The sequence below is a fragment of the Pseudorca crassidens genome, chromosome 16, assembly GCF_039906515.1.
Source record: "Pseudorca crassidens isolate mPseCra1 chromosome 16, mPseCra1.hap1, whole genome shotgun sequence".
NCBI classification, from domain to species: Eukaryota; Metazoa; Chordata; class Mammalia; order Artiodactyla; family Delphinidae; genus Pseudorca; species Pseudorca crassidens.
The window spans coordinates 72,154,966-72,172,071 of NC_090311.1; the positions used below are offsets into that span (position 1 = coordinate 72,154,966).

Below are 17,106 nucleotides of genomic sequence, written 5' to 3' on the forward strand. Positions count from 1 at the left end.
GCAGGAGAGAGAGCTCACCGCATTCTCTACCTTGGGCTTGGGCAGCCTCGCCCTGAGCCTCCTTCCATCCCAGAAGATAATGGAGTCCCAAGCATCCACTAGTCCTCCAGCCTGACCCAGAAGTGCCTGTGCCACACACGGGGACCTCGGGAAGTGGGTGGCATAGCCCCTCCACTGTCGACACGCCATCTCCTTCCTTTTATCAGCCTCTCAGAAGAGGAGTCCTTGCAAACTGCAAAACGAAAAGTGAAATGCATGAGCATCTGGAACCTAAGTAACTTTTCCCTTATTTATTGTGTGACTCTAGGTTAGAATTAGACTTTTAGAACTAAAGTTTGGGAATTCCCTGGCGGTCCAGTAGTTAAGACTCTGTGCTTCCACTGCAGGGGGCATGGGTTCGGTCCCTGGTCCAGGAACTAAGATCCCACAAGCCACGCGGTGCAACCAAAAAAAAAGAAAAGAAAAGAAGGAACTAAAGTTTGAGCGGGTCAGCATCCTCATACTATCATATTCCTCTTCCCTCTTCCTCTTTTTTTGTTGTTGTTTGTTTTTTGCGGTACGCGGGCCTCTCACTGTTGTGGCCTCTCCCGTTGTGGAGCACAGGCTCCGGACGCGCAGGCGCAGCGGCCATGGCTCACGGGCCCAGCCGCTCCGCGGCATGTGGGATCTTCCCGGACCAGGGCACGAACCCGCGTCCCCTGCATTGGCAGGCGGACTCCCAACCACTGCGCCACCAGGGAAGCCCCTCCCTCTTACTCTTGCTTCCTTGCTCTTCTGACAATGCAAATATCGGAAGATTGAGGGAAAAGACATGAGCAAATAGAGTCATTTGGATTCTTCATGATGAAAACTTACTGTCTAAACATTAGGGGAGCTAGACATAAAGTTTTGAATTTATGGAAAAGATTTTCTCTTCAAAATTATCCGGATTTTTATGTTCCTTATTTGAACCTTCCAAAAAATAAAATAGGCTGAGTCTTATTTGCCTTTATTTGTCTCTAAACAGGTTAATAATACCATGGAGTTGCTGAGATGATGAAAAGAAATAATATACACATAAAGCACTTAGAACAGTGACCAGCGTACAGTAGATGCTCAAAAAATGGCTGTCCTTCCTTTTCCTTAATCAGATGGATTCGACTGTCTATGTATCCTGTTTCCTGCTCTAGGATTAGAATTAGGCCAGGACAGCACGAGAGGAAGAGAGAGCGCTTTGAGTGTTTAAGTCTTCAGTTAAAACAAAAACGAAAGCAATGTGGGGCGACAAAGTCATTGCATTGCCCCCCACTAATGGGGGGGTGCTTGTCACTCGGATGGCAATGGTTAGTCTATAATCCAATTTCAAGGGCCCTAAAAATCCAACCCAACCGGCCCATTTCCTACAAGTCAGTTGCCTGTAACTTCAGTAAAGCCGGCTGCTCGCTGGTCTCCAGCATTCCCGTTCTGTCCCTCTGGGCTGCATCCTGTGGCCTGGGATGGCCAACTTCCCGTTTCCACCCCTCTCTCCCTGCCTGTACTCACACACTCTCCGTTCAGCATCCGCCACGTCTACAGTCCCACGTGCTGCCCTCTTCCTTTGTGCTCTTGTAATACTTTGTAACCACGCACACACCTTCTGTCCTGGTGGCGAGGTGGGGAAGCGCCTGGTCTCTGCAACCCGACTGCCTGGGTTCTAATCCAGGCTCCTCCGCTAACTAGATGTGTGAGTTTTGACAAATAACTCTGAATCTGTTTCTTCATCTATAAACTGGAAATACTAGTACCTGCTTCCCAGGGTTGCGGATTAAGCGAGACGTGCATGTAAAGTGCTCAGTTAGCAAGCACAGCCTGTAGCACATACAAGGCATGATCTCAGTAGGAACCAGCAGCATTAGGAGTACAGTATTTGTATCATGGTTTGTGTCCTGGTGTCAGCTTCTTTACTAGAGGCTAAATGCCTCAAAGGCAGTAGTTGGCTTTACTCCTAACATAGGTCCTAGCCCAGCGCTCCACTGTCTGCCGTCTCAAAGTGGTTACACAGTAGAGCAGGTCACCTGGGGACTTGTTACCCATGCAGAATCTCAGGGCCTACCCTAGACCTGTGGAATCAGCATCTGCATTTTCACAAGGTCCCCAGCTGATAAAATACATCCCTTGAAATTTGAGAAACACTGCGCTCATTCCTTCAATTCACTTGCTGAGCTGGTACTTTAATTATACTCATAATAGCCACTAGGAAAACAGACACTGAGTGCTATAGAATCAGTACTGCCATTAGATCACTGTCATTTGTAAGGACCTTTGAGACCCGTGGTTCTCAAAGTGTGGTCCCTGGACCAGCAACATCGGATTCACTTGGGAACTTGTCAGAAATGCGAGTTTTCAGGTGATTCTAATGCATCCTTCAGGTTGGGAACCACTGCTTTAGAACCCCGGGAAGCTACCAGAAGTACCACATTAATATCGTGCATCCCCTTCTTCCTGCCTTGTTTCATTTCATTTCTTCTCTTCCATGTCTTAAAGAGACAAGTAAGGTCAAATGTCGTACGTATCGTTTCCTCTTTGCCGGATACTTGCTGGTGCACATACACATCTTAATGTCTACCTGGCAGACTGACATTTGTCAAAATACCTTTTCTGGTGTATGGAACACACAGATGACTTATCTGCAGTCCCTGTATTTTGTTTTATTTTGTTAATTTTATTCATTTTTTGAATAGGTGATAGACGCACATGGTATAAAATTCCCAAGGTACAAGAGTTTACGGTGAAAAGTAAGTCTCCCTCCTTCTTGCTCCAGTAATAGAGTTCCTTTCTCCAACAGCAATCACTGACCTTTCATCTCACACATTTATTGAGCACCTAATATGTGCCAGGCATTGTTCTGGGCACTGGATATGGAAGGAGAAGACAAAAACCCCTGCCTCCATGGAGCTGATGTTTTGGTTACTGATTTCTTATTGTATTTGTTCAATAGCATAGAGTTTGGCAGTAGTTAAAAGTAGGGCTCTGTAGTCAAACCAACTAATTTTGAATCCAATTTTCCCCATGTTCTAAGTAATCTTAGCTGTTTATTCTACCACTGTGAACTGGGTTTTCTTTATCTTGAAATGGAGATAACAATTCTAATCTATAAGGTTGTTGTGAGAATTACTTGAGATAATACTTATAAAGCACCAAACAGTGCCTAGAACATAGTAAATGCTCAATAAATATAGATGTTGATTATAATGATGTGATCTCATTCTACTGTTCTATAACGTAGACTAGAAATGGCTAAAGGATTTATTTTCCCAGTAGCTTACATTTCCTCTCTTTGCTATGTGATGATCAAAAAACACACTTTTTTCAGAACAAGCACAGTAAATTTGTCTTCTCAATTCTGATCATTAACTGCTTCTCAGTTAGGCTATTTACTGAGTTCTATGAAGTAATCAACTCCTAATCAGTCACTAGAGCATAGAGACTGTGTTCCTCTATTCTTTTTAATCTAGCTTTTTTTAAAATCCCATGTAATTTGGAGATTTTCTATTATTTCATTTGGAGGTGTTTTGTACCATTATTTTCAGCTTCATAATGTTACAAAGTACATTCCTTGGGGAGATTCTGCATTTTGCATCAGAGGGATTAAACACTTCTGAGCAAAGTTTCTGACAATATAATTTGATATAGTTATGTTAAGGAATATTCTTTGTGATTCTAGTCTCCAGCCAGATGGGAAATCAACTTTCAACCGCTGGAAAAGCAACAAAAGTATTCCTCGGTAGTGGTTTTAAGATGGAAAAGAATAGAAGAAAATTACATGCAAAAAAAAAAAAAAAGAAAGAGAAGAGAAGAACTCCTAGGGCATGAAAACACTTAAATAATAAGACAAGAACTGTTTCATTTATTCACCATGAAAAATCATTAGCGGGCATAATGAAAGATTGCAAGGAAGTTGGGTTAGGTATATTCCCCCATGTACTGATTCTGGACCAGTGAGTTGAATTCTAAAAGGGAATGAGGCACAGCTACGTGACCACCCACAGTCCTGATAACCATTTAATATATTCTCTTTCTCTCCTTTGCCCCTGATTCTATTTGGTATTATTTCCTCGTAGACAGAGTGTATGAATCTTTGGAGGATTGACTGTAGTACAGGAAACCTGTTCTCTGAACCTAGTCATCATAGGACTGGGAGGAAGGGGTAGCTGCGAAATTGAAGTGAAATGCCTCTGAACAGCTTTTATTATTTGGGGAATGGTGAGATCAAGGTAGATTTGGGGTGTTTGGGTTTTTCTTTTTTTTTTTTTTTTTGCGGTACGCGGGCCTTTCACTGTTGTGGCCTCTCCCGTTGCGGAGCACAGGCTCCGGACGCGCAGGCTCAGCGGCCATGGCTCACGGGCCCAGCTGCTCCGCGGCATGTGGGATCCTCCCGGACCGGGGCACGAACCCACGTCCCCTGCATCAGCAGGCGGACTCCCAACCACTGCGCCACCAGGGCAGCCTTGGGTTTTTCTTTAAGCATTTTCCAGCCTCTGGTATTTTATTGTCAGAAATGGATTAGTAAAAACATCAGTGCTCACGATTTTGAAAGGTATAAAGTCCCTTCCATATAGGTGAGGCCTCCTCTGGTGGCACTCACCCGTGTGCTTCCCCCAGACTTTGTATACACTAATCGTAGAACGCACTGCAGAGCTCACTCTAATTGATTAGGGGTGCATTAGGCACCCTGTCTGTGACCACTTTGCCTTACCTTTGGACCTTGTTATTTTTCATTCCCCTCTGTTCCCACTACTTACTACCTCTGAGCTCAGTGGTTTAATTTATTATCATCGTCTCCCGTGGTCGTGTGAGTTAACAGGGCTCAACTGGGCTCTAGACAGCCTTCAGGAGTTTGCAGTCAGACGGTAGCTAAGGTGGGAGTCACATGGCCAGACGTTCAATGTGACGTCATCGTTCGAGGGTCTGTCACCTCGGCCGGGATGGCTGGAACAGCTGAGAGCTGACTGGCATCTCTCTCCACTTGGCTACCTTGACTTTCTTTACACCTTTACACGAGGTGGCCTCATGGTCGTCAAATTTCTTGCCTTCGGAATCACTTCCCCTTTGGAACAAGTACTCCAAAGAGACTCAGGCAGAAACTGCAAGGTATCCTTGAACTCAAAGTCCAAAGTCATGTAACATCACTTCCCCTGCATTTTAGTGTTCAAAGATTGAGCCAGTTCAGATGTAAACAAGGGCAGTACACAGGCATGGATACAAGGAGAGTTGGTTCATTGGATGGGGTAGAGAGGGCGTTTTTAAACACTAGCTACCACACCTTCTTTGCTAGAAAATAGTCAGATTTATCTTCAACACAACGGTTATGCCACTGCACCAAACGCTTCTAGGAAACACAAACCCACACGAGTATTTAGTAAGTGAAAATTTGTGGGTTCTGGTAATACATATATTGTAACTAAATATATCTGATATTGTATCAGTGTTGTTCATTCATAGAAATATTACTTTTGTTATATTACAGATATAATTATTTGTACCTGTTGGTCAGAAGCTGTTACTAATCAAAATACTTTGGGATTATAGAATGGATTAGAGGCAGTTAACAAGATACTCAATAGAGTTCATCTCATTCCTTTCTAATCTTTGGTATATTAGTGTGTCGTACTATACAATAATTATAGAATATTTTGTTTATTGAAATGAGAGTTAGTTGTATTAATATTGTTCCTCCATTCATTCAATCAACAGGTATTTGTTGAGTATCTATGATGAACCTGGCCCTGTGTTAGGCAATGCAGAGCAGGGAGGCTTGGTGCTATGGTTAGATTTTGCCCCAAGCAGTATGAATAGTAGCATTTTAAATGCTAACTATATGAGTTCATGCATTCAGATGTTTGAACACTAGAGAAAGCTGTGTTACTGAATACTACTCACAGTTAGTGCTGACTAAACCCTTTCTTTGTGCATTATTTCATTTAATCCCCCCAAGAGGTCTTAGGATAGAGGCAGAGTTGTTATCCCAGTTTGGTAGAGGTTGAAACTATGACTCAGAGTAAACAGTATCCCAGAGTTCACCTAATCAGTAAGTGATGAAGCTTGAAGTTGAATCCAGGCACCGCCTACTATGCAAAATTGCATTAAAATAAGACCATTGCCTTTACCTCTAAATTCCGTGCCTTGTAAGAAATGTTTTCATCATTCTAAAATGGTAAATGCATAATTACTTAATTACTATTACTTAATAGTCATAAGACTGCTTTAATCTTTGGCCAAATGTATTAACACCTCCCAACCCCATCCCAACTCTGGGCTTCTTCTGGTTTCATAGAGACCATTTCTGAAGTCTAAGAAGGATATATAGAGAAAGAATAGAAACTTAATTTTATTGAAATTTTACTGTATACCAGTCGTCAAGCTTGGCATGCCAAATGAATACGAAGTTGCTGTGGCATGTAGATGGGAAAAAAAGCAAAACCACCAACCTCTTTAATAAAAGCAATCATGAATTCCAAAGATACTGATGGGGCACTTACAATATGGCAGGTCCAGGAAAACCTGGGTTCTGGTTTTGGGGTTCTCATCTCACTCTTCCATGGGAGGGACCAAGCAGGTGTTTTTCCCGCCAATACACTCTGATATGGGAAGCCCACATGAGGGACACCGAACTTAGGATGGTGAGTAGAGGATGGGAGGTGTTCTAGAAAGAGTCCAAGATTGGAGAAACTACTCAGGAGAAGAAGAGGGGTAAAGATTCCATCAAGGGAGTACACCCTATGTAGTGGTTCAAAGTCTAAAGAGTTTCAGGAATTCTAGGGACTGAAAGAATTATATGTAACAGAAGGGCAGGATGGGTGTGTAGGCGTGGCCGGAGAGAAGCTGGCCAAGAAGTCATGAGGAAGGAACCTTTCTTTGCAGGTCTTGTTAGGAAGCTTGAATGAGCGAGCACCGTTGAATCAGGCTTTGCTAAGTAGTTTGGATTTTTCTTTTCTTTTCTTTTTTTTCATTCATATATTTGATTGAGGCATCGCATCTGTGGTTTTTTTTGTTTTTTTTTTTAGATGTTGGGGTAGGAGTTTATTAATTAATTAATTAATTTTTGCTGTGTTGGGTCTTCGTTTCTGTGTGAGGGCTTTCTCTAGTTGTGGCAAGCGGGGGCCGCTCTTCGTCGCTGTGCGCGGGCCTCTCACTGTCGCGGCCTCTCTTGTTGCGGAGCACAGGCTCCAGACGCGCAGGCTCAGTAGTTGTGGCTCACGGGCCTAGTTGCTCCGTGGCATGTGGGATCCTCCCAGACCAGGGCTCGAACCGGTGTCCCCTGCATTAGCAGACAGATTCTCAACCACTGCGCCACCAGGGAAGCCCGGATTTTTCTTTTCTTTTCTTTTCTTTGGCCGTACCATGTGGCATGCGGGATCTCAGTTCCCCGACCAGGGATCAAACCCGTGCCCCCTGCAGTGGAAGCGCGGAGTCTTAACCACTGGACGCCAGGGAAGTCCCAGTAGTTTGGATTTTAAGTGCACTTGTGGAAAACAGATTGACCTTCAGACATTTTCTCCATGTCACCCATGACTTCCCCTTCCATTCTTTAAAGAGTTGGAAATGATTCTTTTTGTTTATATTATTATTGGGGGGAATATTTTTCCATATGTACCAGGCAGTATAAATGGCTTCCCTTCACTTTCTGGGTATTTTCAGTGTCGATTATAGCCGGGCGGATCAAATTAAAGCACCAGGTGTCGTATCGTCTGAATATTAGATGAGTCATTATTTATGCATTGATCCAGGAACCACAAATCTGTACCCCACCTCCTCAGTTCTACAGATTCACATTTCTGTATATTTAGGTAACAGTCGAAGAGATAGATGCAATATATGCAAAAGTGCTGCAGACCACTTCCTTCAAGATCATGTCCAAACCCTTGACCCTTTCTAGGCCGACGCTCCAGCTCTTCTGAGAAAAAGCAATTGAAATTGCCTCTCCTGTGTACCCAGATGGAGGATGCAGAAGTCCGGCTAGCTTTTCCCTCTACTGCCAACAAAAACAGGGTGGAACAGCTGGGAAGGGAGGCCAGGAGCCCCAGAGAGAGGGAAGCAGCGGAACAGCGCAGTGACAGAAGCGCCTCCTTGGCCGCCTGCAGCCCCTCGCAGCCGAGACCTCCCCAGCCAACCCCGGTTCCTCCTCCTCTCCCCCTCGCCAGGGACCCCTCAAGGAGGGAGGACCAGTTAGTGACTTTAATCGGATCAGAGAGTTGAAAGAGCTTGTGCTGAAGTTAAGACAATATCCACTCCATTTTCCCGGCTGGTCTCCCTTCTCCTTTCCTGCAGCCTGGATCGAAAGCAGCGGTGATGGGCTCGTTCTCCAGGGCTTCTGGGAGAGTTCTGAGGATCCCGGCCGCTTCCCTCTGCCCCACAGTTTCCCAACCTCAACCCGAGGGCAGGTCCGCCCTCCCTCCCTCCCTCCCTTCCTCCCTCTCTCTCTTTTTTTTTTCCCCTCCTTCCACCTGACAGGGACCATAAATAACCCAGGCTCCCAGCTGAGAACAAAGTTAAAGTTTGCCTGGAGCTCTCTGCCACTCCCTGCCTGGGCCGCGTCTTTGTTTTCTTCTCCTGTTTTTCCTCTCTACCTGGGTTGGCCGTTTCTTCCTTCAGGTTGGAGAAGAGTCGCCTCCTAATTAAATGCAGTGGCTCACTCGCCGGCCCTCCCTAGATTTCAGGCTGCCTCGGCTACCCGGTTAGGCACCGGGCATCGGTATCAAATTACCGAAAGTCTACACTGGAGCAGTCCTCATATTAACATACAAATAACTCAGGGGCTTGCATTTCTGTCACCATTCGATCCTGCTAGAGGCTTGCCAGAGCAGTTTTTAATCCAATCAGAAGGAGTTTTAAAAGGATGTCTGCGGAGTGATCAAAAAGGATCTTGATCTCAATGAAATGTAGCCAGATTGGGGGTTTGGTTTGTTTTTTTTTCATCTAAAATATTGAAAATCTTTGAACACTGATGGGCAGGAAAAGATGTGTAATTCTTCAGTGGCTGGCGAGGAGACGAAGATGCTGAGAGGAACTTGGAGGAAGTGGTGAAGACAGTGGATCCAACCCAGGGACTGGTTTGGGCTGATTTGGAGCTAGAGCCCAAATCGCTGCTTCAGGGATTCCCGGAAACATCAGGAAAACATTTGATCAGCCCAGCCCGGTGGAAATGGCTTTGCCACAGAGTAAGATCTTTCTTTAAGTCGCACTTGGCCTGTGCTGTTTTTGTTTCCTATGTAGTGAGTGTGCAAGCAGCCCAGCTGTAAATAGTTACTGAAAATAATCTCTTGGTACCGGGTAGCCGGGTAGCTATGGAAAGTTGATCTGTTTGGTTTTTACACTGGCGAAAACAGTAGTTGCTATTGGATTTTTAGACTTGATTGGTAGCTTAAAAGCTGAGCTCTTGTGGTTTCCCGAGTTTAAATGAATGGCAATTATAAACAGTGCTGAATGAAGGACTGGAAAATAGAGCTGGAGTGGGTGAAATCGCTTACCTTTGAGAAAACATAACATGTACTCCTTTGAAATCTGGCTCGGCCAGCCACGCTTGTATCCAGTAGAACAAGAGTCAGAAAAAGGAGATAGGGTTTGCCTGTTTGTGAAAGGAACTTTTCCACAGCCCGTGCTGCATTTTGAGAAGGATGGGAAATGTCCCAGAGGGCAAAAGCCATCTGGAAAACCTGCCCTGTCACCCCTGGAATGTGGTTTATTCCCGTGTGAGGTCATGTTGTACGTGTGTAGCTAGTAAAAGTATTTTAGGCAATTAACTCTTTGTATAGGTGGTTCAAGAGCAATTTATTTCATCCTTCTTTACAACTACTGAAGCCCCCATTTGATCTCTATTGAAGGTAGAGCTGCTTTCCAAGCAGGGTTCAAGCACTGGGGCAGCTGGACTGAGTTGTTAATTTGATAGATTTTGAAACAGTTCAAAATGGATGTGTTTCAAGGTTCCCCAGTTGAGCAGTTGTAGTTTCAGATTAAATAACTTGCTAGTTTTTTACATAAACCCCAAATTGAAATCCTGGGTGTGAGAAGAACATTTAAAATAAAGTCGGTTCCCTTCCCACATACAATTTGCAGAACAGTAATGAAGAGATGCCTCTTATTTTGCAATCCAGGTCCATTCAAACAAGCTGCCCTCATCATGGTTGCGCCAGGAAAACTCTAGCTGACAGAAGAGATCAACCTTTCTAGTCAGCTGGGGCTTGAGGCAGGGAGGAAGGAGATACAGAAATGGTTTAAAATTGGTACCTAATGCCAGGAGCTCTTTCTGCTGCTTAAATTCACTATTTTTTTTTAACATCTTTATTGGAGTATAATTGCTTTACAATGGTGTGTTAGTGTCTGCTTTATAACAAAGTGGATCAGCTATACATATACTTATATCCCTATATCGCCTCCCTCTTGCGTCTCCCTCCCACCCTCCGTATCCCACCCCTCTAGGTGGTCACAATAAATTCACTATTGAAGTGATGAACTAACCTCTACCTATACTTTTTCCTTCTAATGGCAGTTTCAAATATTATCCGGGGGGGATGAGGGGAAATGAACATGAGAGAAATGGGTGATTGGCCAATGACCGGAGGAACAGGTTTCTCCCCAACAGACACATTTTCAAAAGGGAAGCTTCTGATTTGGGCTTGCTTTGTGCATCCGCAGGTGAAGATGCAATGACAGGCGACACGGACAAGTATCTTGGGCCACAAGACCTTAAGGAATTGGGCGATGATTCTCTGCCCGCAGAGGGCTACGTGGGCTTCAGTCTGGGGGCCCGCTCTGCCAGGTATTTTATCGTTGCTCTTTTCTCACAGTTAATTTAAAACAACCATGATGTGTCATAAACCGAAATCATTTTCATTTTTCACATTATCCCCAAGTTTGCTCTTTGGATAAGGATGTGAATTTGGTGAAATGCACACATGCTCTGCTGTCTTCTTTTGTGGTTTTCAGTCCTTAATTTTATGCAATTGAATGTGTTAATCGTTTGTTCTTTTTTCCCCCACGTGGCAGTAGTGCTTCAAGCATAATAGCAAAAGAGCTCACTGGCAAAACGGAGAGAACCAATCTAGGCCACATGTTTTAAAATTAAGTTTTGTTCCATAGTGAAAGAAAGATCCTCTTTTCCAATAAGTAAGAAATATTGTGTTGATTGTTCACTATTCTCTCTTCGTGACTGAAAGAACAATTTATGATTGAGACTTAAAAGAGCATTCTTGGGAAAAAATGATGTATTGTTTATTGGAATTGTCTGTCAACTGAGTATCTCTTTGAAAAGTATGCCATTACTTTGTTTAGAAGGGACATGTTAAGAGTGAAATAGTGACTTAACCAAAAGTTACAGGTAGAATGGTAGCAAATTCAGCTCTGAAAACTGAAGCTACAGCTTTTGTATGTGGAAAGCTTTGGCTCCAGCCTGACACTGGTTGAAAGAAACAGAACCTTGTCCAGAATTTGGGGACTTCTTTTCCCTGGTTGGGTTAACAGCCTGTTTGCTGACAGTCAAGTTATTTTAAGCTAATAATTAAACCTTCTAAGCTAGCGCCCTGGGGACATTTTCCTATAGTTTAAGGATCTGTTGTTAAAAGTTTCATTGTCTAATAGTAAACAGCACTTCCCTCAAAGTAAACCTGGGAGTTTATTCTCAGCTCTGTTGATGTGGCCAGTTTAGACACTGAATTGATTTTTCTTTGAGTTAATCTTTTTTTGTTTAATAGAATTTGGAGCCTCATGTAACTTATTAGAATTTTGGCTTTATATATATATTTATAAAAGGCCTTAAAATCTTATTGTAGCAGGTGTCATTAATAAGAAGGGGAAAATAAGTTTTTAAAAACATGTCTTATTTCAGGTAATCACAGATAACAAGTTACAACTGAAAATATTGCAGAATCTTAAGGGACCTCAAGGGAAAAGTCTATTTAGAGATTGAAGAGCTTTTGTAATCCAATAACTAGCTGATTCTCTTCCTCAGATAATATATAAAAGCTACATTTCATGACTCAATCATTTGTATATAGGGAATTGTAGCAGCTGACCTCCAGTGAGAGTTGAAACCAGTATATTGTCTCTTATAAATTTTCCACCAGACATTTCTGAGGCTTCCATACTTGTAGTTTGGATTGCACCATTCTTATTTGTTGCTATTATATGTAACTCATTTTTTTACATTGCAACTGATGTTATGCTCAGAGGCGAATTATCTATAAAGCCGATATGTTTCTTAAAGTACTGTTAAACTGTTACCAAGTATAATATTCTGAGTGTAACATTTAAAAAGGGATACATTAAATGTGTAACTCATTCAACCATAACATTTATTTTTCTTTTTTTCCCTGTCTGATTTTTTTGCTTTCTACTTCTTCTGTTTTTTCTAAAAATACTTAAAAATAGTCCCAAGATCAGGTAAGAAAATACGGCACCTTGACAGTGTTTCTCTGCTCTTCCTTGACTCATTTTCTCATCTTTATTTTCTCCAGCATCGTGCTGTGCTATGCTGTGCTGCCATGTGCTTTTTCTTTTTTATTTCTCTGCTCAGCTTTAGAAAATCGGTTTTGTGATTTGAGAAAATAAGCAAGTAACTAAATGTATGACAAGTAATGTTTACTTACGCAAAGTTGACTGAATACGTGAGGAATTTATTTCTCTTAACGAAGTTGTATAGTGCATGAAGTAACTGGAGAAATTGCACTGGGTTTAAAGGAAAAGTCTTGATCGGAAGGGCTGTTTGTTTGCTGGGTTCTGTTCTAAGCTGTGCTAGGTACTTCAGTATAACTTCAGAAACCTGAAGCATGTGTTTTTCTAACATTTCCCCTGTTTAACACTTAGGGTATACTGATGGCTGCAAATAATATCGTTGACCTCAGGGAAAAACAACTTAATGCCTTCCAGACCCCCATGCAAATAATCTCTCATTTTAGTAGCTGAAAGTATCAATACTTCAATATATTAAGGATTCAGAGTGCAGCTCGATGCCGTTAATCAGCTCCCTCTGCCTAATGTAAATTAGTCAGGAGTAGGAATTATGTCAAGTGACATTATGTAAAATGAGGACATCTTTAGACTTTTCCATTGGTAGCTCCCAATTCTAGGCTCTGTTCTTTCGTTGGCACTCCTACGTAAGTTAAAAGAAAGAAAGGATGTTTTAAAAAAAAAACAAAACACATCTTAGATATGTTTAAAAACTAAAGTTAAAATGAATGTCATCATTTTAAAAAAACTTGTGTTTGTTCACATATACAATAAAACAACTGTTCTCACGTACCACCAATATTACCACGTGCCATGGGAACCAAAATTTGAAGAAATGAATATCTGATGCAGAGTGTGGAACTTCCTGTGCCTCTCAAATCACATCACGGGGGCAAAATGGAGTCTTGCTATGAGTACGTAGAAGTTGCACTATCTAATGGTCTAGCTGCCAGGCACATAGGATTATCTAAATTAAAATGAATTAAAATTAAATAAAATTAAATGCAGCTCTTCTGTCACGCTAGCCGCACTTCAGGTGCTCAGTGTATTGGACAGAGCAGATGGAGTACGTGTCCATCATTCTGTTGGAAAAGAAAGTTCTGTTGGATGGTGTTGAGTTAGAAAGTAGAAAGAGAATTCCTGCTTTTAGGAAGCTTATATTGCATCTGAGAGAAGGGATGGGGCTAGAAACAGGAGTAACAAAAGTTTGCAACAAAAATAGGAAAAAAAAAAAGAGTGATGGGTCATACATGATTGGGCACTGGAGGCCCAACGGTGCAAGAGGTCAGAGTCACATGGCTTACTGGGTAAGCTCTATGCAGGGATAATGCTCTTTTTTTTTTGCTTCTATATCCATTTTCTGATATTGTGTCCCTCTCATAATAGTCACTTAGTAAGTATTTGCTTAATACATCAGATAATGACTCTGTAGAATGATGGTTATTTTGGAGAAAGTAAGGCTCTCATCCTAGAAGCATGTACCTAGCCATTTGTGTAGACACTTAGAATTATGTCTGTCATTTGGGGGCCTCTGTATCTTGATATAAAAATCCCCACTTTTGGATACTCTTTGGTGTCTCTAAAATATATCCATATATGCCTTTAATGTAGGCAGTGGGGGAAGAAATCATTTTGTGCAAGCACAGAATCATTCCTTAGTTACCTCTCCTTTGCTCTCTCCCCTGTCAAGCACAGACAAAGGCACGGCCAGGCCAAAGTCTGCCAGATTCGGCTGGTGAAGATTCGAGCAGCCACGTTTAAATTCAGACAGTTGATTACTTCCTAGGCGGGGCTAACTTCCTGTGGCCCTTGTCTTCCACACCAGAGAGGATGACACCAAAACCAAAGGGGCTGTGTGTCTACCACACTAGCTGTGGGCTGCCCCATTGCTAAGGAGCCAATTCCAGACCGCTCTCTTCCAAGGAGGGCATGGCAGGAAGCCTCAGACCTCTTTCAAAATGGGAGGCAGTGAAAAGCTACCTCACGACAGCCTACCTGGTAGGGAGGCGAGTGGAAGATGGCCTCGGAGCAGCTCACCAGCCTCCGTCCTCTTTGTTCTTGAAGGATCACGGGGGTTCCGCCAAGGCTCAGATGAGCTGCCACTCCAGCCTGCCTGTGTGCCCTTTGTGGATATCTGCAGGGTTACCAGCGTCCCTGACTCTATTGGTCTCTTTTTTTTTAAATTGAGATATAATTGACATATAACATTATGTTAGTTTCAGGTACATAACATGATTCAATATACATATATATTGCAAAACTGTCATCACAATAAGTCTAGTTAACATTCATCACCATTCATAATTACACTTTTTTTTTTTATTATGATGAGAACTTTTAAGATTTACTCTCGGGAATTCCCTGGCGGTCCCATGGTTGAGACTCTGCACTTCCACTGCAGGGGCCACGGGTTCGATCCCTGGTCGGGGAACTAAGATCCCACATGCTGCGTGGCACGGCCAAAACAAAAATCTCTCTTAGCAACTTTCAAACATACAAAACAGTATTATAAACGATGGGCAGCATGCTGTACATTAAATCCTCAGGACTTACAACTGGAAGTCACGTAAAATAAAATGTGATTTGAGAAAATGAAAATAAGCAAGTAACTAAATGTGAAGTATTCACATTTTATAACTGGAAGGTTATACGTTTTGACCACCTTCACCCGTTTTGCCCATCCCCCAAGCCCTCTTGGTATTTAGTTTAGAGGTCAAGGTGGTGAGTGGTACTTCAGGACGTCAGGACTCCTGCATTCTGGGAAGTTCAAAGCCTGTGTAGAGGATCTGAGAGAGGCTAGAAAGGAGAAGAGAAGAAGCAAAGAAAAAAAGCATACAGTAAGGAAAGACAAGATAACCATACATGGAATTTGAATTTTTCCAGGCCAGAGAGATGGCAATGAAGATAATGTAAGGTGTATTCATAACCCTCCTTCCCTCTTCACGTTTTCCATGAGAAGCCACTATAAACCAGAGCTCTCAATAGGTTAAATTCACATCTAGTTCCCAAAGCCTTATTAACGGATACATTTACAGCACCATAATTCCATTCAGTAGTGCGAGATAGACAAATATGGACCAGAAAGGGAGGAGACTCTAAAAGAAAGTCTTAACCAAGAAAAATCTCTCTAGTTATCAAATTATCTGCAGTCATCTGGAGTCATGTTGGTCTGACTGTCATAGTGAAATATCCAAGTTTTCACACATTTCACCTTCTCAAAGATTGAACACCAACCCGCCTAATTTTAAACAAAACCTCATCGTGAGGTTGTCTAAGCTTAAGAAATTTCCTAAAGTATAAGGGATTTTATTTTTGATGATGTCTTTTCAAGAACGACTTTGGTTGATGTTTTTGGCCATCTTGCCTGTTCTTCAAGTTGCATGCATTAACGTTCTTTTATCCATCTCATCGTCATCTCCCACTCTTGAATGGTTAACTGTAACTACAACAGCCTCCGCTCCTTCAGTTCGGATAGGTCTTACACCTTGAACAGAAGCTCCTTCGCGCGGGACAGCATGACGATTGAAGAACTCCTGGTGCCGTCCAAAGAGCAGGTATGCGTTCTTTTGTCAAATCTTCTTCCGTCATTAAACTTTCATTTGTATGATGGAATCACGTTCTTTGTCGCATGACAGAAACTCTGTTTCTGCATGTTTGGTTTTGCATTTGTAAGTCTTCCTGTACTGCCAGTTAAAGAAAAAATCAATTGTACCATAAATCGAAATATCCCTCTCTTCTGCATATCAATCTCATCCCACAAAGAGGAACTTAGAAAAGTTCTAGGAAAGGCATGGATACCTTTCTCATTTCTTGGCCAAATCTTGCAGTTTTTAAAAAAGACAGTTATGGGAATTCCCTGGGGGTCCAGTGGTTAGGACTCCGCACTCTCACTGCTGAGGGCCCAGCTTCAACCCCTGGCCAGGGAACTAAGATCCCACAAGCCGTGCAGCGAGGCCAAAAATAAATAAGTAAATAAAAGAGAGGTAATAGTAATTGGTAGCTAAAGTTGCTGACATTATCCACATGAAGGTTAGGTTTTGCTCAACAGACTACGTATGCATGTTGGAATTTGCTGAAATTGTTTTTAGCAAGTTAAAGATTAGATTGGTCATGTTTTTGGTCCCTTAGCTTCAAAGCTGCCTGGGATGGGCCTTCTCAAGGCGTGCCAGCGTTTTGCTTTCTACTAGAACCTCTGCTAGGTTCATTTGGTGTTTATGCAATTTCTTCTTTCCGTTAACTGTGGTTGAATAGATACTGGTTTGTTACAGGAAGACGCAGTAACAGAGTCCTGCTGCGTAGGGGCTCAGGATGGGTCATTATTCTAGATTCACACAATACCTGCTGTTAAATGTGCACAGTCAGGAGCTGGTGATGGATGAAACTGGACCATAAAACTAATTTTGAAAGTGGCCTATAATATTTAAACAATGTAAATGGTGAAATTATGCTGGACTTATTGATTCACTACATAATGAAGGTAAATTGGGGCAGATGAATAAGTGATGAACACTTATCATCACCAGGTTAGAGGTTAAGCCGTGGGTCGTCACACCTTGAGGGTTCCCATCTGTCTGGAGATGCCGACTTCCAGACACACAGATGTATGTTGTACTTCGTAAGGACCTACAATACGTATGTTAATGCTTT

General features: G+C 42.5%; 1 protein-coding gene across 15 annotated transcripts in view; it reads left to right on the forward strand.

Moving 5' to 3' along the window:
- Window positions 1-17,106, forward strand: part of ANK3 (ankyrin 3) — a 332,431-nt gene that overhangs the window by 217,857 nt on the left and 97,468 nt on the right. For 14 of the 15 annotated variants that reach the window (XM_067710883.1, XM_067710881.1, XM_067710879.1 and 11 more), the window contains 2 exons: window positions 10,651-10,774; window positions 15,911-16,013. In XM_067710883.1, the coding sequence (XP_067566984.1) occupies window positions 10,651-10,774; window positions 15,911-16,013 (227 nt within the window). Of the gene's footprint in view, window positions 1-8,461; window positions 9,177-10,650; window positions 10,775-15,910; window positions 16,014-17,106 lie in introns of those variants that run through there. The other variant, XM_067710894.1, reaches the window with a different exon arrangement.